Source organism: Mastigoproctus giganteus, chromosome 10, assembly GCF_048544385.1.
Source record: "Mastigoproctus giganteus isolate SK-2022 chromosome 10, ASM4854438v1, whole genome shotgun sequence".
Lineage (NCBI taxonomy): Eukaryota > Metazoa > Arthropoda > Arachnida > Uropygi > Thelyphonidae > Mastigoproctus > Mastigoproctus giganteus.
In genome coordinates, this window is record NC_143584.1 from 72,059,272 (window position 1) to 72,086,625 (window position 27,354).

General features: G+C 39.9%; 1 protein-coding gene across 2 annotated transcripts in view; it reads left to right on the forward strand.

Moving 5' to 3' along the window:
- The window catches only part of Pcif1 (Phosphorylated CTD-interacting factor 1), a 429,173-nt gene that overhangs the window by 57,193 nt on the left and 344,626 nt on the right, over positions 1–27,354 (forward strand). The window contains exon 5 of one of the 2 annotated variants that reach the window (XM_090384018.1): positions 17,560–17,846. In XM_090384018.1, coding sequence (XP_090240144.1) covers positions 17,560–17,846 — 287 coding nt within the window. Of the gene's footprint in view, positions 1–17,559; positions 17,847–27,354 lie in introns of those variants that run through there. The other variant, XM_090384020.1, reaches the window with a different exon arrangement.

Sequence of the window (27,354 nt, forward strand, 5' to 3'; positions counted from 1 at the left end):
CTTCCTTCTAGAGTTTACATAAGTAAAGAACTCTTTGCTGTTTTTCTTCGCATCCCTTGCCAAGGATCTCTCGTAATCTGCCTTCGCCTGCCTAACCTCCTTTGTATCTTGGTTACAGATCAACTTGTATCTATCATAGGCGTCTGTGTCATGTGTTAATTTGTACATATCCCATGCATTTTTCTTCTCTGCCATATGCCTCATTAGTTCATCTGACATCCATTTAGGCCTAAACCTTGAACAATATTTCTTAGTTGGTATGTAAAGCCTAGTAGCTTCCAAGATAAGTTCTTTGAATGCTTCCCATTTTGAATTTGCTGTTGGCAATATCATCAGTTGATCCCACTGTATAGAATTTAAATACTGTCTCAGTCCATCATGGTCACCTTTACGAAAGCAATAACCCTTCCCTTTACCTCTAATGGTAGTTACCTCTTTGAGTAAATCCCACTTCAGCACACTCGATCACTGCCACCTAGTGGTTCATTTATCTGCAGATGCTTAATGCATGAAGAATCACTACTTTTAATCAAATCAAGAGTATTCCTCCCTCTAGTTGCCTCCCGAACATGCTGATGTAGAAAACAATCATCCAATAAATCCACAAAAGCCTTGCTACTGTGTGAGTGACCAGCCCCCAAATTCCAGTCAATATCTGGGAAATTAAAATTCCCCATTATAAGACTCTCTGATTTACTGGCCCACTCTCTTTCTCTGAACAGTTTCTTATTATACTCATCAGAGTCATTAGGCCTATAGCACACTCCTACTCTCAATTTTGATCTCCCAATGCTTATGTCACACAAACTGACTCGACACTGCACTGTCCAGCGATGTCGACTGGCTTCACTTCCTTGGATTTTATGTGTTTTTTAACTAATAGCATAATCCCTCCTCCCTTCCTATCCTGTCTATCCTTTCTGTAGATATTGTACTCCCCAAATTCCAGTTCTGCATTCCTTATATCTGTGTGACACCACGTCTCTGAAATCCCCACAATATCTGCCTTTGATGTTTTGAGTAATACCTCAAATTCATCAAATTTATTTACTAAACTCCTAGCATTTGTGTACACACAAGTATACATGCACCTGTTCTTTTTCTTAGCTACCCTAACACAACCCATGTGTTTACTTGTACCCCAATGATTCCCAGCAGTCTCTGAAATATCCTGCATCTTATTTTCCAGGCTGCGGCTCATTCCAATAGAAGCAGTGCAAGAATCACTTTCACCTCTGCCAGTGGCTACTGTTAATCTATTAGTCCTTGTATCCCCCCAATCTAGCAGTTTTCCGACCCACCTAACACTGCCTCGATAGCATCAGCAAACATTCTTGCAACCTTCCTATTTAAGTGTATCCCATCCCTGTAGAAGCAGTCTCTCCTGTTAACAAGTACAGACCAGGCTGAAAAAAATTCTACCCCTTGAGCCCTGCACAATCTTTCCAGGGCCAAATTGATTGACAGGGCTCACATCATATACTCCCTCCTATCGTGTCTGGGCAGAATTGCAGACACTTTCAATTTCAACCCTAATTCAAGGCTTTTTTTCATCAATGACCTGTACTTGTCAAGTAATTCTGCGGTCTCCTGCTCTTAATATCATTAGTGCCAACGTGTACAATTATATCACCTTTTGTGCCCTTAAAAGATGATATCCGCTCTACAACATCATCAACTTTTGCCCCTGGCAGACATACCCTGGTCCTGTTCCACCTATCCTTTTTACAAAGCATGTTTCCCGTTTCCCTGACAATAGAGTCACCAACAACTACTAGTTCCTTTGGGACCAGCGCATTCTGCCTTGGGGGTTGCCGCTGTGTTGTGCGATGACTAAGTGCAAGCTCTAGCATTGGTGTGGGCAGCTGAGAGCTTGATGGGCCCCTCACTTGTGATCCTTCGAGGGCATCCACCCTGTCCTTCAAGCTCTCATATAGGCCCATAACAACGCTGAGTTGTCGCCTTATCTCCTTACACTCCTTGCATCGCACACATACAAAGACATCCCCCATGGCAGTATCATGTCCCATACTTGACTGCTCCGCAAACATCAAGCAAATAGTGCATCTTAAAAGGCTGTGATTCAGAGGACAACTGCCCCCCCTCAGTTCTCCCCTGGGCCACAGCATTCCCATTAGCTTGAGCCTTTTGCTTTGCTGCTCTGGTTTGAGTCATGATTTAGATTTACTTTCAATAAAATTTCAATTTCTGTACAACTCATCGTGGACTAATGTTATTAGTGGAGTCCCTCAGGGCTCAGTGTTGGGTCCATTATTGTTTTCTGTATTTATAAATGATATTGATGATGGTAAATCAAGCTTAATGTCTAAGTTTGCAGATGATACAAAGGTTGGCAGGGTTGTCAAGAACACTACTGACACTATGCTGCTGCAACAGGATCTGGAAAGGTTGAGCAGATGGGCTGAGAGGTGGCAAATGAAGTTTAACATTAACAAATGTAAAGTACTACACATGGGAAACAGCAACCCCAGAGCAACGTATCAACTCTGTGGTACTACACTGACAGTGGTAGAGAATGAAAGGGACTTGTGCAGGCAGATATGAAGTTCTCTGAGCAGTGCAGACGGGCTGCAAGAGTAGCTCATGGTGTATTGTCAATGATATACAGGAATTTTTCCAGCAGGGATAAGGAGGTGATTATTCCATTGTATAAGGCGATGGTCAGGCCACACCTAGAGTACTGTATACAGGTCTGGAGGCCTCATTTCAAGAAGGATGTAGAGCTGCTGGATCGAGTACAGAGAAGGGCAACAAGATTAGTGAATGGAACAAAGGGGTGCTCTTACGAAGAAAGGCTTAAGTTTTGCAAATTACAGTGTCTGGAGACTAGGCACCAGCGAGGTGATCTGATAGAGGTGTATAAAGCCTTGAATGGTTTAAGCATGCTCAATGCTGATGGGATTCTTCCTCTAGCTCAGAAAAATCACCTGAGAGGGCATAAATTCAAATTGAGGAAAGACAGATGTAGGATAGACGTGCGGAAATTTGCCTTTAGGCAGCGGGTGGTTGGTTGGTGGAACAGACTTCCATCCCTTGTGGTGGAGGTTGATAGCCTAAATAAGTTTAAGGCTCAGCTGGACAGGTATTTTGAACGAACAGAGGGGTGAAGTGGAAGTGTTTTTTTTTTTTTTTTTTTGGCTGATGCTGCATAAGCTTGCTTTCTTGCATCAAATGCCTCTACTAATGCTAATGCTAAAGTACAGGTCAATGTTGAAAAAAAGTTGTGAGTTAGGTTTGTATGTGAAAGTGTTTGCAATTCTGCCCAGACACGATAGGAGGGAGTATATGATGAAAGCCTTGTTGATCAATTCGGCCCTGAAGAGATTGTGCATGGCTAAACGGTAGAATTTTTTTTCAGCCTGGTCTGTGCTTGTTGACAGGAGAGACTGCTTCTACACGGATGGGGTACACTTAAATAGAAAGGGTGCAAGAATATTTCCTGATGCTATCGAGGCAGTGTTAAGTGGGTTGGAAAACTGCTAGTTTGGGGAGGGATACACAGACTAAATGATATTGATGATGGTATATCAAGCTTAATGTCCAAGTTTGCAGATGATACGAAGGTTGGCAGGGTTGTCAAGGACACTACTGACACTATGCTACTGCAACAGGATCTGGAAAGGTTGAGCAGATGGGCTGAGAGGTGGCAAATGAAGTTTAACATTGACAAATGTAAAGTACTACATATGGGAAACAGCAACCCCAGAGCAACGTATCAACTCTGTGGTACTACACTGATAGTGGTAGAGAATGAAAGGGACCTGGGGGTGGTTGTGCAGGCAGATATGAAGTTTTCTGAGCAGTGCAGATGGGCTGCAAGAGTAGCTCATGGTGTATTGTCGATGATATATAGGAATTTTTCTAGCAGGGATAAGGAGGTGATTATTCCCTTGTATAAGGCAATGGTCAGACCACACCTAGAGTACTGTATACAAGTCTGGAGGCCTCATTTCAAGAAGGATGTAGAGATGCTGGAACGAGTACAGAGAAGGGCAACAAGATTAGTGAATGGAACAAAGGGGGTGCTCTTACGAAGAAAGGCTTAAGTTTTGCAAATTACAGTGTCTGGAGACTAGGCACTGGCGAGGTGATCTGATAGAGGTGTATAAAGCCTTGAATGGTTTGAGCATGCTCAATGCTGATGGGATTCTTCCTCTTGCACAGAATAATCACCTGAGAGGGCATAAATTCAAATTGAGAAAAGACAGATGTAGAATTGACTTCCATCCCTTGTCGTGGAAGTTGATAGCCTAAATAAGTTTAAGGCTCAGCTGGACAGGTATTTCGAACGAACAGAGGGGTGAAGTGGAAGTGGTTATTTTTTATTTATTTATTTTATTATTATTTTATTTATTTATTTATTTTTTTATTTTTTTTTTTTGGGCTGATGCTGCATAAGCTTGCTTTCTTGCATAAAATGCCTCTACTAATGCTAATGCTAATATTAAATAGCGTAACATATATATATATCTCAAACTGATAGTGTAAGGTATAAAGTAAAACTATATAGCATAATACGAAGCATCAGTTAGGAATCTGAGCTTATTATAGTATTATCAATTAATCAAAAATATTATTAATCTTATTAAATTGTATTTAAATGGAAATCATGACCCAGACTAGAGCTGGAAGCAAAGATCACAGACTAGCAAGAGTGCTGTGATTTGGGGGAGAAATGAAGGGGGCATTTTGCAGTGCATCACAATCTCAAAAAATGTGTGAAATGTGAAATGTTTGATGAGCTTGCTAAAACGGGACATGATCTAGACAAGAAGGATGTCTTTGTATGTGCTAGATGTTTAGAGTGTCAAGAAATTAGGTGCCAACTCAACCTGATGGGCATCTGTGAGAGCTTGGATGTAGGGTAAATGCCCTCGAAGGAATTAATATGTGGGGGCCCATCAAGCTCTCAGCTGCCCAGCTCAACAGAAGAGCTCTCTCTCCTGTGCATCAGGTAACACAGAGCCAATCTCCAAGGCAGAATGCGCTGGTCCCAAAGGAACTAGTTATTGTTGATGATTCTATTGCCAGGGAAACGGGCAATATACTATGCAAGAAGGACAGGTGGAACAGGACCAGGGACAAAAGTTGATGACATTGTAGAGCAGATATCATCTTTTAAGGGCACAAAAGATAATATAGTTGTACACATTGGAACTAATAACATTAATAGTAAGAGATCTGCAGATTTACTCAACAAGTTAATTAATTAATATAATTAATTATATTTAACATAATTAATAACATAACATAATTAATTATAATTAACTAATAAATTAATAGAATCATGACTCAGACCAGAGCAGCAAAGCAAAAGGCTCAAGCTAATGGAAGTGCTGTGGCTCAGAGCAGAACTGAGGGGGGCAGTTGTCCTCTGACTCACAGCCTTATAAAATGCACTGTTTGCTTCATGTTTGCAGAGCAATCGGGTACGGGACATGATACTGCCAAGGGGGATGTCTTTGTGTGTGCGCGATGCAAGGAGTGTATCGATATCAGGCAACAACTCGGCGTTCTTGTGGGCCTATATGAGAGCTTGAAGGACAGGGTGGATGCCCTCGAAGAAACTAAATTGAGGGGCCCATCAAGCTCTCAGCTGCCCACATCAACGCCAGAGCTTGCACTTGGGTATCGCGTGACACAGAGACAACCCCCAAGGCAGAATGTGCTGGTCCCGAAGGAACTAGTAGTTGTTGGTGGCTCTATTGTCAGGGAAACGGGGAACATGCTTTGTAAAAAAGATAGGTGGAACAGGACCAGGGTATGTCTGCCAGGGGCAAAGGTTGATGACGTTGTAGAGCGAATATCATCTATTAAGGGCACAAAAGGTGATATAGTTGTACACGTTGGCACTAATAATATTAAGAGTAGGAGACCGGCAGAATTACTTAACAAGTACAGGTCACTGTTGAACAAAAGCCGAGAATTAGGGTTGAATTTGAAAGTGTCTGCAATTCTGCCCAGACACGATAGGAGGGAGTATATGATGAGAGCCTTGTCGATCAATTCGGCCCTGGAAAGATTGTGCAAGGCTGAAGGGGTAGAATTTTTTTCAGCCTGGACTGTACTTGTTAACAGGAGAGATTTCTTCTACAGGGATGGGATACACTTAAATAGAAAGGGGGCAAGAATATTTGCTGATGCTATCGAGGCAGTGTTAGGTGGGTCGGAAAACTGCTAGCTTGGGGGGAGACAAAGACCAATAGATTGACAGTAGCCACTGGCAGAGGTGAAAGAGATTCTTGCACTGCTTCTATTAGAATGAGCAGAAGCCTGAAAAACAAGATGCATGGTATTTCAGAGACTGCTGGGAGCCATTGCGGTACAAGTAAACACATGGGTTGTGTTAGGGTAGCTAAGAATAGAAACAGGTGCAGGTATACTTGCATGTACACCAATGCTAGGAGTTTAGTAAATAAATTTGATGAATTTGAGGTATTGCTCAAAACATCAAAGGCAGATATTGTTGGGATATCAGAGACGTGGTGTCACACAGATATAAGGGATGCAGAACTGCAATTTGGAGAGTACAATGTCTACAGAAAGGATAGACAGGATAGGAAGGGGGGGAGGGGTTATGCTATTAGTTAAGAAACACATAAAAACCAAGGAAGTGAAGCCAGTCGACATCGCTGGATAGTGCAGTGTTGAGTCAGTTTGGTGTGACATAAACATTGGGAGATCAAAATTGAGAGTAGGAGTGTGCTATAGGCCTAATGACTCTGATGAGTATAATAAGGAACTGTACAGGGAAATAGAGTGGGCCAGTAAATCAGAGAGTCTTATAATGGGAGATTTTAATTTCCCAGATATTGACTGGAATTTGGGGGCTGGTTACTCACACACTAGCAGGGCTTTTGTGGATTTATTGGATGATTGTTTTCTACATCAGCATGTTCGGGAGGCAACTAGAGGGAGTAATACTCTTGATTTGATTATCAGCAGTGATTCTTCATGCATTAAGAATCTGCAGATAAATGAACCACTAGGTGGCAGTGATCGAGTGTGCTGAAGTGGGATTTACTCAAAGAGGTAACTACCATTAGGGGTAAAGGGAAGGTTTATTGCTTCCGTAAAGGCGACTACGATGGACTGTGACAGTATTTAAATTCTATACAGTGGGACCAACTGATGATGTTACCAACAGCAAATTCAAAATGGGAAGCATTCAAAGAACTTATCTTGGAAGCTACTAGGCTTTACATACCAATAAGAAATATTGTTCAAGGTTTAGGCCAAAGTGGAAGTCAGATGAACTAATGAGGCATATGGCAGAGAAGAAAAATTCATGGGATACTTACAAATTAACACATGACACAGAAGCCTATGATAGATAAAAGTTGATATGCAACCAAGTTACAAAGGAGGTTAGGCAGGCGAAGGCAGATTACGAGAAATCTTTGGCAAGGGATGCAAAGAAAAACAGCAAAGAGTTCTTTACTTATGTAAACTCTAGAAGGAAGGGGATGAATCAGATTGGTCCACTTGATATTGATGGGTCAACTGTTGATGATCCTGCTCAGGTAGCTAACAAACTAAACAAATATTTTGCATCTACATTCACACATGAGGAGTTATTCAGCAAGGGGAATGCCAGAGGTGTATTCAACTCTAGCAGTAAGCTACAGAATCTTGAAATAACTGGGAGTAAAGTGGAGGAGAAACTGTTGAAGATAAACACAAGAAAGGCACCCGGGGTGGATGGGATCTATTCAGTTATATTAAAGGAGGCAGCAAAGGAAGTAAGCAAACCCTTAGCCATAATTATGAGAGCTTCCTTGGACTCAGGGGAGGTACCCATAGACTGGAAATGTGCAAATGTGACCCCAATTCACAAAGGAGGATCAAAGGCTGACACAAGTAATTATAGACCTGTGAGCTTAACTTCTGTTCCAGGAAAATTAATGGAGGCACTGGTTAAAGAAGCACTGCAGGATCATTTAGACAAGACTTCAGTTATAGCTCAGACACAGCATGGTTTTGTTAAGGGGAAGTCTTGCCTGATCAATTTGATTGCATACTATGATGCAGTCACAAAAGAACTGGATGCAGGGAATAACTTTGATATTATATACTTGGATCTTAGGAAGGCTTTTGATACTGTTGCACATGGAAGACTGCTATACAAATTGGAGCAGTGTGACATTGGAGGCAAATTGCTGCTATGGATAAAGGGGTGGTTGAGGGGGAGAAGACAGAGAGTGGTAATCAATGGACACTGCTCATTAGCATTAGTAGAGGCATTTGATGCAAGAAAGCAAGCTTATGCAGCATCAGCCAAAAAAAAAAAAAAAAAAAAAAAAAAAGTAACATAAATAAATAAAAATAACCACTTCCACTTCACCCCTCTGTTCGTTCGAAATACCTGTCCAGCTGAGCCTCAAACTTATTTAGGCTATCAACTTCCGTTACAAGGGATGGAAGTCTGTTCCACCTACCAACCACCCGCTGGCTAAAGGCAAATTGCCGCACATCTATCCTACATCTGTCTTTCCTCAATTTGAATTTATGCCCTCTCAGGTGATTATTCTGAGCAAGGGGAAGAATCCCATCAGCATTGAGCATGCTCAAACCATTCAAGGCTTTGCACACCTCTATCAGATCACCTCGCTGGCGCCTAGTTTCCAGACAGTGTAATTCGCAAAACTTAAGCCTTTCTTCGTAAGAGCACCCCTTTGTCCCATTCACCAATCTAGTTTGCCCTTCTCTGTACTCGTTCCAGCAGCTCTACATCCTTCTTGAAATGAGGCCTCCAGGCCTGTATACAGTACTCTAGGTGTGGCCTGACCATTGCCTTATACAAGGGAATAATCACCTCCTTATCCCTGCTAGAAAAATTCCTATATATCATTGACAATACACCATGAGCTACTCTTGCAGCCCGTCTGCACTGCTCAGAGAACTTCATATCTGCCTGCACAACCACCCCCAAGTCCCTTTCACTGTCTACCAATGTCAGTGTAGTACCGCACAGTTGATACGTTGCTCTGGGGTTGCTGTTTCCCATATGTAGTACTTTACATTTGTCAATGTTAAACTTCATTTGCCACCTCTCAGCCCATCTGCTCAACCTTTCCAAATCCTGTTGCAGAAGAATAGTGTCAGTAGTGTCCTTGACAACCCTGCCAACCTTCGTATCATCTGCAAACTTGGACATTAAGCCTGATATACCATCATCAATATCATTTATAAATACAGAAAACAATAAAGGACCCAACACTGAACCCTGAGGGACTCCACTAATAACAGTCCACGATGAGCAGTGTCCATTGATTACCACTCTCTGTCTTCTCCCCCTCAACCACCCCTTTATCCATAGCAGCAATTTCCCTCCAATGCCACACTGCTCCAATTTGTGCAGCAGTCTTCCATGTGCAACAGTATCAAAAGCCTTTCTAAGATCCAAGTATATAATATCAAAGTTATTCCCTGCATCCAGTTCTTTTGTGACTGCATCATAGTATCCAATCAAATTGGTCAGGCAAGACTTCCCCTTAACAAAACCATGCTGTGTCCTAGCTATAACTGAAGTCTTGTCTAGATGATCCTGCAGTGCTTCTTTAACTAGTGCCTCCATTAATTTTCCGGGAACAGAAGTTAAACTCACAGGTCTATAATTACTTGTGTCAGCCTTTGATCCCCCTTTGTGAATTGGGGCCACATTTGCACATCTCCAGTCCATGGGTACCTCCCCTGAGTCCAAGGAAGCTCTCATAATTATGGCTAAGGGTTTGCTTACTTCCTTTGCTGCCTCCTTTAATATAACTGAATAGATCCCATCCACCCCAGGTGCCTTTCTTGTGTTTATCTTCAACAATTTCTCCTCCACTTTGCTCTCAGTTATTACAAGATTCTCTAGCTTACTGCTAGAGTTGAATACACCTCTGGCATTCCCCTCGCTGAATAACTTCTCATGTGTGAATGTCGATGCAAAATATTCATTTAGTTTGTTAGCTACCTGAGCAGGGTCATCAACAGTTGGCCCATCGATCTCAAGTGGACCAATCTGATTCATCCCCTTCCTTCTAGAGTTTACATAAGTAAAGAACTCTTTGCTGTTTTTCTTCGCATCCCTTGCCAAGGATCTCTCGTAATCTGCCTTCGCCTGCCTAACCTCCTTTGTATCTTGGTTACAGATCAACTTGTATCTATCATAGGCGTCTGTGTCATGTGTTAATTTGTACATATCCCATGCATTTTTCTTCTCTGCCATATGCCTCATTAGTTCATCTGACATCCATTTAGGCCTAAACCTTGAACAATATTTCTTAGTTGGTATGTAAAGCCTAGTAGCTTCCAAGATAAGTTCTTTGAATGCTTCCCATTTTGAATTTGCTGTTGGCAATATCATCAGTTGATCCCACTGTATAGAATTTAAATACTGTCTCAGTCCATCATGGTCACCTTTACGAAAGCAATAACCCTTCCCTTTACCTCTAATGGTAGTTACCTCTTTGAGTAAATCCCACTTCAGCACACTCGATCACTGCCACCTAGTGGTTCATTTATCTGCAGATGCTTAATGCATGAAGAATCACTACTTTTAATCAAATCAAGAGTATTCCTCCCTCTAGTTGCCTCCCGAACATGCTGATGTAGAAAACAATCATCCAATAAATCCACAAAAGCCTTGCTACTGTGTGAGTGACCAGCCCCCAAATTCCAGTCAATATCTGGGAAATTAAAATTCCCCATTATAAGACTCTCTGATTTACTGGCCCACTCTCTTTCTCTGAACAGTTTCTTATTATACTCATCAGAGTCATTAGGCCTATAGCACACTCCTACTCTCAATTTTGATCTCCCAATGCTTATGTCACACAAACTGACTCGACACTGCACTGTCCAGCGATGTCGACTGGCTTCACTTCCTTGGATTTTATGTGTTTTTTAACTAATAGCATAATCCCTCCTCCCTTCCTATCCTGTCTATCCTTTCTGTAGATATTGTACTCCCCAAATTCCAGTTCTGCATTCCTTATATCTGTGTGACACCACGTCTCTGAAATCCCCACAATATCTGCCTTTGATGTTTTGAGTAATACCTCAAATTCATCAAATTTATTTACTAAACTCCTAGCATTTGTGTACACACAAGTATACATGCACCTGTTCTTTTTCTTAGCTACCCTAACACAACCCATGTGTTTACTTGTACCCCAATGATTCCCAGCAGTCTCTGAAATATCCTGCATCTTATTTTCCAGGCTGCGGCTCATTCCAATAGAAGCAGTGCAAGAATCACTTTCACCTCTGCCAGTGGCTACTGTTAATCTATTAGTCCTTGTATCCCCCCAATCTAGCAGTTTTCCGACCCACCTAACACTGCCTCGATAGCATCAGCAAACATTCTTGCACCCTTCCTATTTAAGTGTATCCCATCCCTGTAGAAGCAGTCTCTCCTGTTAACAAGTACAGACCAGGCTGAAAAAAATTCTACCCCTTGAGCCCTGCACAATCTTTCCAGGGCCAAATTGATTGACAGGGCTCACATCATATACTCCCTCCTATCGTGTCTGGGCAGAATTGCAGACACTTTCAATTTCAACCCTAATTCAAGGCTTTTTTTCATCAATGACCTGTACTTGTCAAGTAATTCTGCGGTCTCCTGCTCTTAATATCATTAGTGCCAACGTGTACAATTATATCACCTTTTGTGCCCTTAAAAGATGATATCCGCTCTACAACATCATCAACTTTTGCCCCTGGCAGACATACCCTGGTCCTGTTCCACCTATCCTTTTTACAAAGCATGTTTCCCGTTTCCCTGACAATAGAGTCACCAACAACTACTAGTTCCTTTGGGACCAGCGCATTCTGCCTTGGGGGTTGCCGCTGTGTTGTGCGATGACTAAGTGCAAGCTCTAGCATTGGTGTGGGCAGCTGAGAGCTTGATGGGCCCCTCACTTGTGATCCTTCGAGGGCATCCACCCTGTCCTTCAAGCTCTCATATAGGCCCATAACAACGCTGAGTTGTCGCCTTATCTCCTTACACTCCTTGCATCGCACACATACAAAGACATCCCCCATGGCAGTATCATGTCCCATACTTGACTGCTCCGCAAACATCAAGCAAATAGTGCATCTTAAAAGGCTGTGATTCAGAGGACAACTGCCCCCCCTCAGTTCTCCCCTGGGCCACAGCATTCCCATTAGCTTGAGCCTTTTGCTTTGCTGCTCTGGTTTGAGTCATGATTTAGATTTACTTTCAATAAAATTTCAATTTCTGTACAACTCATCGTGGACTAATGTTATTAGTGGAGTCCCTCAGGGCTCAGTGTTGGGTCCATTATTGTTTTCTGTATTTATAAATGATATTGATGATGGTAAATCAAGCTTAATGTCTAAGTTTGCAGATGATACAAAGGTTGGCAGGGTTGTCAAGAACACTACTGACACTATGCTGCTGCAACAGGATCTGGAAAGGTTGAGCAGATGGGCTGAGAGGTGGCAAATGAAGTTTAACATTAACAAATGTAAAGTACTACACATGGGAAACAGCAACCCCAGAGCAACGTATCAACTCTGTGGTACTACACTGACAGTGGTAGAGAATGAAAGGGACTTGTGCAGGCAGATATGAAGTTCTCTGAGCAGTGCAGACGGGCTGCAAGAGTAGCTCATGGTGTATTGTCAATGATATACAGGAATTTTTCCAGCAGGGATAAGGAGGTGATTATTCCATTGTATAAGGCGATGGTCAGGCCACACCTAGAGTACTGTATACAGGTCTGGAGGCCTCATTTCAAGAAGGATGTAGAGCTGCTGGATCGAGTACAGAGAAGGGCAACAAGATTAGTGAATGGAACAAAGGGGTGCTCTTACGAAGAAAGGCTTAAGTTTTGCAAATTACAGTGTCTGGAGACTAGGCACCAGCGAGGTGATCTGATAGAGGTGTATAAAGCCTTGAATGGTTTAAGCATGCTCAATGCTGATGGGATTCTTCCTCTAGCTCAGAAAAATCACCTGAGAGGGCATAAATTCAAATTGAGGAAAGACAGATGTAGGATAGACGTGCGGAAATTTGCCTTTAGGCAGCGGGTGGTTGGTTGGTGGAACAGACTTCCATCCCTTGTGGTGGAGGTTGATAGCCTAAATAAGTTTAAGGCTCAGCTGGACAGGTATTTTGAACGAACAGAGGGGTGAAGTGGAAGTGTTTTTTTTTTTTTTTTTTTGGCTGATGCTGCATAAGCTTGCTTTCTTGCATCAAATGCCTCTACTAATGCTAATGCTAAAGTACAGGTCAATGTTGAAAAAAAGTTGTGAGTTAGGTTTGTATGTGAAAGTGTTTGCAATTCTGCCCAGACACGATAGGAGGGAGTATATGATGAAAGCCTTGTTGATCAATTCGGCCCTGAAGAGATTGTGCATGGCTAAACGGTAGAATTTTTTTTCAGCCTGGTCTGTGCTTGTTGACAGGAGAGACTGCTTCTACACGGATGGGGTACACTTAAATAGAAAGGGTGCAAGAATATTTCCTGATGCTATCGAGGCAGTGTTAAGTGGGTTGGAAAACTGCTAGTTTGGGGAGGGATACACAGACTAAAAAGTTAACAGTGGCTGCAGGCATAGGCAAAAGTGATTCTTGCACTGCTTCTATTAGAATGAATAGCAGCATGGAAAGCAAGGCAGTGGAGATTTCCAGGACTGCTGGGAGTCATAGTGGAACAAATAAATGCATGGGCTGTGTTTGGGTAACTAAGAATAGAAACAGGTGCATGTATACTTGCATGTACACCGGTGCTAGGAGTATAGTTAATAAATTTGATGAGCTTGAAGTGTGCTAGTCAAGACAACAAAGGGAGATATTGTTGGGATATCAGTGACTTGGTGTCACACAGACATAAACAGTGCAGAATTGGAATTTGGGGAGTACAATGTGTACAGGAAGGGAGGAGGGGTTATGCTGGTAGTTAAGTGCTAAATGGTTAGTGCTAAATGATCCATTCCATAGTGATCATTTTCCTATCATCAGTTCAATTCAAACACAGACGATGTCATGTCCTAAAGGCCGTACTTCTTAGAACTTTCATAAAGCAGACTGGAAAAACTATTCAACTTGTGTCCTATTTGACAAACTATATGTACAACAAAAACATATTGATGATGTAACTGATCACATTACAAGCCATATATTATCTGCAGCAGAAATTTCCATTCCAAAATCTGATCAGCTCAAGCATGTACACCAAAGTCAGTGGTGGAATGAAGAATGCTCCAAAGCGAAACAAGAAAAAAACTGTGCCTGGAATCAGTTTCGCAAATTTCCAACTAAAGCCAACCTAATTATGTACAAAAAACTCTGAGCCAAAGCAAGACAAATTAGGAAGACAGCAAAACGTGACTTCTGGATTAAATTCGCCTCAGCTATTAACAGAAATACTGACACTCGAATCATTTGGAAAAAAATTCAAACCCCCGAATGGAAAATTTCTACCGCTGCAATCTTCGATAATACAATGCAATGGGCAGGACTTATCCTCTTCTACTGACATTGCAAATGCTTTAGTTGAATCTTTTTATAACATTTCTGCCTGGTCCTCTTATGTGATTTCCTTTCAACACAGTAAAACTTATTCAGAACTGAGAGAATATTTGAGCAAATCTTCGAACAGTGCAGCAGGACCAGATGGCATTCACTACAGTATGCTGAGGCATCTCTGTGAAGCCAATCTCGGCATACTATTACTCTTTTATAACCGGATCTTCTCAGAAAATACGTATCCTCTGTCATGGCGTCATTCCTATATTTGTGCTATTCCAAAACCAGGCAAAGATCCTTCTCTAGTTGAGAATTACAGACCAATATCATTGACAAGCTGTTTGGGCAAAATCTTTGAAAGGATGGTAAATAAGAGGCTCACCTGGATTCTAGACTCCGAAAATCTCATTTCTGATCACAATTGTTGTGATCAGAAAGGAGATTTTCGCAACAATTGTAAAGCAGTTATTAATCAGTCCAAACTAGATTTTGAACAGACTAAGAGTAGAAAACTTGCTTCTTGCCCTAATGGTAGCCGAGCATTCTGGTCTCTTGCCAAAGCTATTGGTTGCAACTTTTGCCCATCTCTACTCCCACCTCTGAAAACCAGATGGTTCTGTTGTCACTTCAGCCAAGGATAAAGCTGACCTGCTACATCCCATTTTACTTCCAACTCATGTATTAATGATTTTGGTAAAACACCTCCCACCATTCCCAACACGCTCAATTCAATGCTTCCTGTGGTCTTCTGTCAAAAGGATATCAGAAGGATTTTGACGAATCTTGATGCTAAGAAAGCTTCATATCCTGATGGTATTTCTCCACTTGTTCTCAAAACCTGTGCTCCTGAACTTACTCCTGTTCTTTGCTGCCTTTTTTCACTTTCTTATTCCAAAGGTATTTTTCCTTCTGCTTGGAAATTTGCTCATATCCAGCCAGTTCCCAAAAAGGGTGACAAATCCCTCCCATCCAATTATCGTTCTATTGCAATTACTTCTACTCTTTCTAAAGTAATGGAGGAATCAATTAACCGCCAACTCTTAAACTACCTAGAAACCTTCCATCTGATCAACGATCGCCAGTATGGATTCCCTCATTGTCAATCCACTGGTGATATTCTGGCTAATGTTACTCATTTATGGACAAATTCAATGGAAAAGTTTCATGAAGCACAAGCAATTGCTCTGGACATCTCAAAGGCTTTAAATCGTGTTTGGCATAAAGTTCTTCTAAACAAGCTTCCATCTAATGGTTTTCCAACTGTTTTTTGTAATTGGTTATCCAGTTTTCTCTCTGATTGCTCACTGAGGGTGATGGTAGATGGCTCTCTGTCTTCTAACTTCTCCACTAATGCAGGTGTCCCCCAAGGTTCAGTTCTTTTCCCCACCCTTTTCCTCTTGTATATGAATGACCTTCTTCTATTGACTGGAAATCCTATCCATATTTTTGCCGATGATAGCACATTGCATTCCACTTTCCATTTTTTTGAGAAACCTTGCCCTGTTCAATCAGTTTCAACTTCTCGAATATCTGCTACCAATTCCTTAAATGCCGACCTCCAGGTATTTCTCCCGTGGGGCAAAGACAATTTCGTTTATTTCAATCCTTCTAAAACTCAGTCTTGTCTTATATCTCGCAAAAAGGATTCTTCTGCTTCTGTGCTTATCTTTCGTGACACTCCAATTTCTAGGCAAAATGATATATCTATTTTGGGGATTACCCTAACTTCTAATCTCTCTCTCTCCCTCTCTCTCTCTCTCTCTCTCTCTCTCTCTCTCTCTCTCTCTCTCTCTCTCTCTCTCTCTCTCTCTCTCTCTCTCTCTCTTGGCACAAGCACATTTCAAATATTGCTTCTTCTGCATCTAAAAAACTTGGTTTTCTCTTTCGTTCTCGGTGTTACCTTTCTTCCAAACAGCTGTTCACTCTGTACAAATCGCAAATCCGTGCTGCCATGGAATATTGTTCCCACATCTAGGGTGGTGCCCCCAAAACCTCTCTCAGGCTTCTAGATTCCATTCAGAAGAGGGCAGTTAGGTTAATTAGTGACTCCTCTAACAGAATCTCTCCATTCACTGTCTCATAGACTTACTGTTTCCTGCATGCCTTTTGTACAGATACTTCCATGGGTGCATTTTTCTTCTGAATTGGCTTCTATAATTCCAACTCTCTCTTTCAAAACAGTCCGAACACGTGCTGCCACCAGCCAACATCCATTTACTGTCCAACTTCAAACGCACAGAACCAACTTTTCATCTTCCTCGTTTATTCATTCAACTGCTGTTTACTGGAACAACCTTCCTTCATATGCTGGCGCATTATAGCCTTAGTTGCTAATGCGCCAATAAAAACCAAACAAAGAAACAAACAAACAAACAAACAATCCTTCATACGTATTTCCTGAAAATTACAGTCTACAGAAGTTCAAGTCTAATGTCAACAAATATCTTCTTTCATCTTCTCAACCTCCAACCCAAGCACGGTACTAAGTACTATAGGTTCTAATACCTCTAATATTTGGGGTTTTCATAAAAAAAACTATGTTTTCCATTCAAGTACTTGATCATTATGTCCCAAGATTTAGTTCTGTGAACTCTTCCAGGCTTAAAGCCACCTCAAAAATTTGCAGATTTGCAATGGATGAGGAAATTAATCAGAATGCTACAAAGAAGCTATTAGCAGTTCCAAAAGGAGCATATCAGAAATGCTTCTATTTTCAAGGTAATTACTTCAAAAGAAACCCATCCAAATTAGCCAGTAACCTGTATAATTTTCCAAATAATAGTTTAGTCCCTGAACATTTTGATCACTTCTCTTTTTATCACAACACTAAAGGTGTCATATGTAGCTTAATTTAGAAGGCTCAGTGTGGCTCATTCCTGTCTCAGAAGTTTTATTGTAATTATATTTTGCAAAAGGGATTGTTGCCACTGGTTTAAATCATAATATGGAAAGCAACAAACATTATAACCCAGTAATTTTATTCTAACTATTTTTAATATTCATATCTTTATTTAAGCCCAGTGTTGAATTTGTTATTTTTTAATTTTTTTTTATAGGAATGTCTTTACAGCTTCCTCAACAATCACTACTTCCTGCAGAGGTGCCATCTCCAGTTATTGGTGCTATTCCCAACCTTTTATCACCACCACCGCAGCCTATTCAAGGGCCTTTTATGTCTCCACCACAATATGGATCATCAGATCCTGTACACGATTTACCAGCAGAATTATTGCAAGCTGGATGGAGAAAGTTTTGGAGCAAAAGAGAAAATCGACCTTACTTCTTTAATAAACTTACACAGGACTCTTTATGGGAGATGCCAAGACTTGGCTCAGTTCATCACGTAAGTAAAATGTTCTGCATATGCATGTCTATAAAGTTATTTGTGTTTATTTGGTGAATAGAAAATTTAATAAATTTTACATGCATACTTGTCAAAAAGTTGTGTACATGCTTATTTCATTTCACCTGTATTATTTAATTCATGTTTATTTAACTCAGTTATGTAACATATTGCTTATGAATCCAGTGATTACTTTTCTTTGCAAAGTTTTTTTTTTTTATTTTTATTTGTTTGCTTTTTAATGAAACCTCCAAACACAAAAGGTATGAGAACCACAATAGTATTTAGTCCTGTATTTCGGCATTAGGTTCAGGGACAGAAGATACTTGTTGCAGTTAGACTTGAATTTCTGTATATTGTAATTTTTTGGAAATACATGTGAAAGAAAGTTATTTTAGAAAACAGAAGTAGAAACAAGAAGTAAGGAAAAGGCTTTTATAATTGTTATTTATTTCATTTTTCTCACATAATGACAGCTAAAGAATTCTTTTGGCATCAGTAGCATCAGGCTTCCTTGAGCTATTTTAGCCATGTGTCTTAAGAAAGCCTTAGGCTTCTGCTGAACCAGCCAAATATAAAATTAATTAATTTAAAAAATAATAAAATAAAGTAACATAAACAACCTAATTGACTCCCTCCTGATGTAAGTACCTATTCAGCTTATCCTTAAATTTTCCCAAATGGAAACATTTGCAATCTGACAAAATTTGATTACTGGAATGAATTACCTCCGAACTATCAGTCTCAGAGATAATTCATTCCACTAATTAACAATTCACTGGCTAAAACAAAACTTCCTGCAATCCAGTCTAATCCTATTATCTCACAATTTGGATTTATGTCCCCTTGTTCTGGAATCATTATAAATGAGGGTAAAATTTTCCTTTCTTTCCTTAGAGCTTAATACACCTCAGTTATGTCTCCTTTAAGGTTCCTAATGACCAAGCTCTGTAGCCCATATTCAGTCTTTTCTCGTATGGCCGCCCTTTTGCAGATCTTCCCAAATGGGATGCCTGTTTTTAAACTCTCAAGAAGGTCATTGTCTATTTTTTAGGTACTCTGTGTGTACTTAAACTCAACATTCTGACTGATGTCTTACATTTTTGCTGTACAAATTGGAATATGCCTCCCTAATCTCCATAAGCAAATGTGTGATCAGTCATCGATAGGGCACCATAGGCCTCTCTTACCACCTGTCTACACTTTTCTGAACACTTAGTGTCTAACTATATCATAACTCACAAATCCCTTTCTTCCTCTACTGTTTTAAATTCAACACAACCAAGTATATCAGTTATTCTGAGATTGCTATTTCCCACGTGTAAGACTGCATTTTGCTACATTAAAATATAGCTGCCACCTTTCTGATCATCACTGAAGCCCATCTGAGTTGTCCTGAGAAAGTTCTGCTACTCATCAGCTACCCTACCAGTCTTATGGTATCGCCTGAAAATTTTGAAATCATGTCCTCTATCCTTTCATCGATGTCATTTAAGAAAATCATAAAATAACAGCGGTCCTAGAACTGATCCTTGGGGAACCCCTCTTTTGCAGCCATCCTGCAGTCCATCTAAGGATTTTCTCTGTGATTCAAAAATGTTCCAGCTTATATAGTAGGCGCCTCCGTAGCCAGGTGGGAAGGAGCAGCAGTGCATAGCACACGCTTCTTGATTAGACGGAGGTTTGAGCCCGTCATCACCAAATATGGAAGATGCGGAAAGGTCAGGGAATGACCCCCGCATATCCCGGAGCAATATGGCCTTAGTTGCTAATGCCCTTAATAACTTGGAGCTTATATAGTAACCTCATGAGGGACTGAGTCAAATGCTTTGTTGAAATATAAGTAAACAATGTCAATATTTCCTACAACCAGCTCATGAGTGACTCTGTCAAAATAGCTAACCTCGTTGGTTGAACATGATTTTCCCCTTACAGAACCATGCTGTGTTTCTTTCTGAATTCCATTTTTGTCTAAATAATTCCCCATCACTCTTTATCAATGCCTCTGTGATTTTTCCTACCACTGAAGTAAGATTAACCAGTCAGTAGTTATCCACTTCTCTTAGAATCGCCTTTATATCTTAGCAATACATTGGCACTTTAATTGAAGGGAATCTCTCCTGAGTCCAGTGATGATTCACTTCTATAGTCAAGTCTTCTTTATTCTTCATTGCATTCTCTTTCTGCCTCCATCAAAATTACTGGGTATTTGCCATCAACTCCAAGAGCCTTACTTGACTTTATTCTTCAAAGTTTTTCAAATAAATAATCTGAAATTTCAGCATCGCAGATGGGTTTTTTTTTTTTTTTTTTTTTGTTAGTTGTTGGCGCATCGGCTTCTGTGGCCATATTGCACCTCTCAAGGTTTTTGCATTTTCTATTGTGATCCAAGCCCGAGGCGGGATTCGAACCCGCGACCTTTGGGTTGCCAGGCAGGCACTTGACCCACCCGGCTAGCCTGGTTGGCATCGCAGATGTCATACATCTGCACAGCTTCGCTCACACAGTTTCTTAACACCTTGAGGGGTCTTTTATTTTTAAATATCAATGAAAATTACTTACCTATTTAATTCATCTACAGTGTCAGCTGAATTAAGACTTTCCTACATTCCTTACACAAAGGCTGATCATATTTGTTCTTTTCTTCGTATTTACATACATGAAAAACTCCTTGTGCCTGTTCTGTGCTGTCTTGGCTAGCAATTTGTCACAACCTGTCTTTGACAGTCTAACATTTTCAGTGGAGATCAGCTTGTAGCTGTTATAGGCTTTAGCACATTTACTAGTTTATTTGTTCATCTATCTCAGCATCCTTTGTCTCAACATTCAACTCATGCATGGTACTAAGTAATATAGGTTCTAATTCCTTTCGTGTTTAGGATTTTCATTTAAAAAATATATATACACTGCTGCATTCCCGATAATGGAACCACAGGATATTAGGACCAAATGAGCAAGAACCAAATAAAATGCATAAATGAACCCTAATTTACTTTGTGTATTAGGACCAGCGTGCCGTTTATTCAGACTAGAGCCAGTTCGGACTAGGGGAAATAATAGGGGGGGCAATTTGAAAGCACTGTTAGTTCCATACACATACACTGTGTACACTAATGGCAGCTTATTTGGTAATGGCCTTGACTATAGAAGTGTCCCATCCATAGTGTAGGGGTAGTGCTTGTTCCAAATTTTTGAGCTCCTGGGACCACTAAAGCAACTCTTCAGACCCTGTTAGCAACCTCATTTCTTACACAGAAAATTTATTTCTTACACAAATACATTTCTTACTTTAAAAAAAAAAGGAATTAATTAGATACTAGGTACATATTAAATACCTCTGATAGTATAAAAATTGATTTAACTTTTTCCAAAAAAATTCAATCCATTTTGAATTTTTTTGGAAAAAGTTTTCCAATTCATCCAAAATTTCATTTTGGATGAATTGCTGGTGACACACGTGTTTTCATAGGTCTTCATATAGCCACAAAGGCAAGTGAACATCAGGGTTGTTACAGTAAGTGAAACTAATGTTATCGAGGCAGTGTTAGGTAGGTCGGAAAACTGCTAGCTTGGGGGGGGGATTCACAGACTAAAAGAGTAAGAGTAGCCGCAAGCAGAGGCGAAAGTGATTCTTGCACTGCATCTATTGTAATGAGCAGCAGCCTAGAGAGCAAGTTGCTGGGGATTTCAAGAGCTGCTGGGAGTCAGCATGGAACAAGTAAATACATGGACTGTGTTAGGGTAACTAAGATTGAGAACAGGTGTATGTACACCAGTGTTGGAAGTATAGTAAATAAATTTGATGAATTTGAAAATGTGCTGATCAAGGCATCAAAGGCAGATATTGTTGGGATATCAGAGACATTGTGTTACACAGATATAAACAGTGTAGAATTGGAATTTGGGGAGTACAATGTGTACAGAAAGGATAGGTTAGGCTCTTAGTTAAGAAACACAAAATCTAAGGAAGTGCATCCAGTTTACACGAGTTGACAGTGCAATGTTTGAGTCTCTTTGGTGTGACATAAACACTGGGAAAAGGAAAATGAGAGTAGGAGTTTGTTATAGGCCTAATGACTCTGATGAGTACAACAAACAGTAGTACAGATAAATAGAGTGGCCACTAAATCAGAAAGTGTTGTAATGGGGGATTTTAACTTTCCAGATATTAACTGTAACTTGTGGGTTGGCCATTCGCACGCTAGCAAGACTTTTTTGGATTTATTGGAGGATTGTTTTCTACAGCAATATGTTCGAGAGGCAGCCAGAGGGAGTAATACTCTTCATCTGATTATCAGCAGTAATTCTTCATGCATTAAGAATTTGCAGATAAAGGAACCACGAGGTGGCAGTGATCACAGTGTATGATGTGGGATTTACTTAAAGGTGTAGCTACCATCTTTAAGGAAAAGGGAAGGGTTTTTGCTTTCGTAAAGGTGACTACAGTGATCTCAGACAGTTTTTAAATTCTGTACAGTGAGATCGACTGATGATGTTACCAACGGTGAATTCTAAATGGGAAGCTTTCAGGGACTTAACCTTGGAGGCTACTAGGCTTTTCATACCAACTAAGAAATACTGTTTAAGGTTCAGGCCTAAATAGATGTCAGATGAATTAATGAGGCTTGTGGCAGAGAAGAAAAATGCATGGGATGCATATAAATTATCAGGTGACACATAAGCCTATGGCAGATATAAGCTAGTCCGTAATCAAATTACAAAGGAGGTTAGGCAGGCAAAGGTAGATTGTGAGAAATCTTTGGCAAAGGATGCAAAGAAAAACAGCAGAGTTCTTTACTAATGGAAACTCTGGAAGGAAGGGGATAAAGCAGATTGGTCGACTATTGATGATCCTGCTCAAGTAGCTGATAAACTGAATGAGTATTTTGCATCTACATTCATACACAAGGAGTTATTTAAGGAGGGGAATGCCAGAAGTTTATCAAATTGTAACAGGGAGTTAAGTGATTTTGTAATAACTGAGAGCAAACTGGAGGAGAAATTGTTGAAGTTAAACATAAAAAAAAAGGCACCTGGAGTGGATGGAATCTATCCAGTTATATTGAAGGAAGCAGTGAGGAAAGTTAGCAAATCCTTAGCAATAATTAAGAGAGCATTCTTAGATTCAGAGGAGGTCCCCATGGACTGGAGATGTGCAAATGTATCACCAAGTCACAAAGGGGGTTCAAAGGGTGACACAAATAGTGATAGACCTGTTAGTTTAACTTCTGTTTCAGGGAAAATAATGGAGTCACTGGTTAAAGAGATGATAAAGGATCATCTAGACAAGACTGCAGTAATAGTTCAGACACAGCATGGGTTTGTTAAGGGGAACTCTCGTTTGACCAATTTGATTGGATACTGCGATGTGGTCAAAAAAGAACTGGATGCAAAAAAAAAATATTTTTTGATATCATATACAGTAGACTCTCGATTTCCCGGGAGAGATGGTAAAAAATAAATCCCAGATAATCGATTTCCCGGTTAATCCAAAAATACAAAATTCCCCGACATATGTAAGAGATACGTTCCAGAACTTATTACTTCTTTCAATTTTATGTAACTAGGGAATGACTTAACATATTGCTACTATATTATTATTGACAAATATCTGAATTCCAAGCGACTTGTTAATGTTTGGCCATTTTGATACATCCTTAATAATGATTCCTTAGAGATTTAACGATGCATTGTTTTCAAACTTTTGAATAATTTCCAGTTTTTGTTTAACTGAAAATGCAACTCTTTTGCGTTTACCCATCATTTTCGCAATTTCTAAACAAAAAAAAAAAATTACTATAAAAAAAAATTCTGACATCACTGACATAAATAACGAAACAAAATTTGTCCTTTTGCGCTGCAACAGAACACGACAATCGACACGACGCACTAAAACAAACTAAACATTTGGTCTCTCTCTTTTTTTTGTGAAGTGTGTGAAGACAGCGGAGATTGCAAGATAATAGGTACACTAATCTCCCAATGACGACTTATAATGCCGCCTGTCTGTATTCTTTATATGTTTATACCTATTCTAGTTATTACTTGAATTTTTTTTTTTTTTTTAAATTTGGAGTCTTGAAGTGTCTCAGTTAATCCAATCCTGGTTAATCGAGAGTTTTCTGTACTTGGATTTCATGAAAGCTTTTGATACTGTTGCACATGGATTACCGCTGTACAAATTGGAGAGGTATGGCATCAAGGGTAAATTGCTGCAATGGATAAAGGGATGGTTTCTTGGAGACAGCAGAGAGTGGTTATAAATGGACCCTGCTCTATGTGGACTAATATTACTAGTGGAGTTCCCCAGGGTTCGGTGCTGGGCCCATTGTTGTTTTGTGTATTTATCAGTGATATCGACGAAGGTATATCAGGCTTAATCTCCAAGTTTGAAGATGATAGAAACGTTGGCAGGATTGTTAATGACAGTAAAGGCAGTATGCTACTGCAACAGGATCTAGAAAAGTTAGGTAGATGGGCTGAGAAGTGGCAACTGAAGTTTAACATTGATAAATGCAAAGTACTGCATATAGGCAGCAGTAACCCAAGAGAAACGTACCGTGTGTTTACTACACTCAGGGAGGTGGAGAATGAAAAAGACCTGGGGGTAATTGTGCCATCAGATATGAAGTTCTCTGAGCAGTGCAGACAGACTGTCAGAGCAGATCATGGAGTTTTGTCAATGATATATAGGAATTTTGCTAGCATAGACAAGGAGGTGATTATCCCTCTGTATAAGGCATTGGTCAGGCCACTCCTTGAGTACTGTAAACAGGAGGAATGAATACAGAGAAGGGCAACAAGATTGGTGAATGGAACAAAGGGTTGCTCTTACAAAGAAAGGCTCGTTTATCATATTACAGTGCCTGGAGACTAGGCACTTGCTAGGTGATCTGATTGAAGTGTATAAAGCCTTGAATGGTTTGAGCAGGCTCAGTGCTGATGGGCTGCTTCCACTTTCTCAGACTAAGAACCTGAAGGGGCATAGGTTCAAATTATGGAAAGGCAGTTGTAGAACAGATGTGTGGAAGTTTGCTTTTAGCCAGCTGGTAATTGGTTGCTGGAACAGACTTTCATTTGTTGTTGTGGAAGTTGACAGTTTAAATAAATTTAAGGCAGAACCAGACAAACATTTGGAGTGACCAGATGGGCGAAATGAGAAGTTTTTTTTTTTCGCTGATGCCGTAAAAGCTTGTTTCCTTGCATCATATGCCCCAACTAATGCTAATTAGACTTCTGATAGCCACGGATTACATACATAGTAGATTGCAGAATGTTGTTCATACAGTCACCACTGCTGATATAGAATTTACAAACCTTGTTGTGATTGTGTAAAGCAGTTCCACTAGTGTGTACATCACTTAACAAGCAATAAAATTGGAAATCTTACGGACACTGTTGCTGTGAGAGAGAGAGGGGGGGGGGAGTTTTGGTGTGAGAATACAGTTTTAATACTGTACAATACATTTATTTAGAAAAAATTAACAGTCTACAAATGGACTCTAATTCGTTTGCATTATATTCCTCTACAAATGCATGCCACATTAATAAAACTATCAGCCACTTTAATCGGGCACTTTGATTCAGACTGCTCCATAGTCTATCACCACTTAACATATGGTATGTCTAGATCTTCAAAGTGTCAAAAAACTACTCTCATATCCGGCGCTACCATCCATTTATTCTGTAAGGCTTGATTTTTCCTCAGTGTGTGTGTGTGTTGTTGTTGTTGTTGTTACAGTACTGTTTTAGTAAATTTCAAGTGGACATATTCTGAACAATTGTGAAATTTGTGCAGAGTTCCAGGTAAGAATTTACAGTTCCATATTCATACTGTACTATAATATTGATGCCATTGACTTTAAAGCATCTGATAGCTGTTTAGTGAGTTCCGTTGACTCACCCAAAAAGAAATTAAATGCTGATGAAACAGCTCCTTTTTTCTTTTTCTTTTTTCTTTTTTTTTGTGCACATTTCTGGATAAAACAGTGTACCTTAGAGGGGAAATGTACTTTTGTGTACAAGTGATGGTCACTTGTGAAATTCTTCTTGTTATAGGTTAATCTATGAAACAATGGTATTTTAAATATTTGGATTTAAGCAAACTCAGTGTACACTGGAAATGAAATAGTAAAGCTTGAATGACTAGGGAGATAATGACATAATCACTGATCCAGTTGGATGAAATAATGATTTGTCAGAATAGAAAAGTTAATTTGTTTCTTAACAGGGCCATATCTTACCCACACATTAAACCGAATAAGTTTAATGTGTGGGTAAGATAAGTATGTAGATAAGTAAGATTATATATATATATATATATATATATATTAGGTCAAGATTCCGATAGATTTTGCTTTGCGGGTGGCAGGGTAATTTTTTTTTTTTTTTTTTCGCGGGAAGTACTATCGGTAATTAAGATCTAACTAACTGGCTAGCGGTAGTTCTACTAGTAGTTGTTGGATCGCCTATGGTTCCATGTATAAATAACATGGGATCAAGTTAGTAAAAGTATAAGGTATAAAATATAAAGTATAAATATAAAATAGGAAGGTGACTTTCTTTCACATGGCCGTCTCTCTCTGCTACTTCCTCGGGGGCTTTGAGCAGATAGATAGCCATATTAAAAGAATGCCATTATTTCTGTGGTCTCAATAACAGTTTTGAATTGTAAGTATTCATTTTTAGGTTATGGTTGTCCTAATTTAATAATTCAAGTAAATCAAATGAGTCATAATCTGTAATTGTTAATTTTTGGTTAACTTAAGTTTTAAATTTTGGATTACTATTAACTGCAAACTGGGATTGAGACCCAAAGCCCGACGGGTATGTATCATAGTTACTATAAAAGTATATAGGTATTTACCTGTGTTCAGTACGGCTGTAGGTTGGTGGGAGAAAGGATGTGCAAGTTGCCCGGGAGCCGTTTTATAGGGGGTCGGGGCACAATCTCATCTGATTTGTTGGTTGGTCTGTTTTTAATTATAATGTATGTTTTAAGGGAGGGTTAATTTGTGACTAGGCGACCTGTATTCATTTTGTAATCGATGGTTAGGTGAATACCTATATTGATTTTTGGGTGAATGCAATTTTAAGGATTACATTTTTTTTTCTTTTTTGTGTAATGTTATCCGCTGGACAAGGACTAGTATAACCTTTCTATAGCATAACAGTCCGTGTATGCCCATTGGGATAACTATTTACATATTTACATACCCCCTTTCAGTGATTATAACCTGTGGTGCTTTAATGTTTGTTATAATCTGTAGCGTGTTAGCTTACGTTGTTATTTGTATCCCTTTTGTTATCTAATGTCAAATATCCAGCTAAGTTTGTGCTAAGAAGCGTGGCGATGGTTATGGAGTTTAATATAGTCGGGTCAGCATGAGTACTGTTGTTATAGTTGTTGTTGTATTAGGGCTTGAATTTGGATGTCCGGGTTGAGTGCGGTCAGGCAACGAGCCTTGTCTAAGTGCAATGAACCCGGGGGTCTAATAGGGGCCCAAAT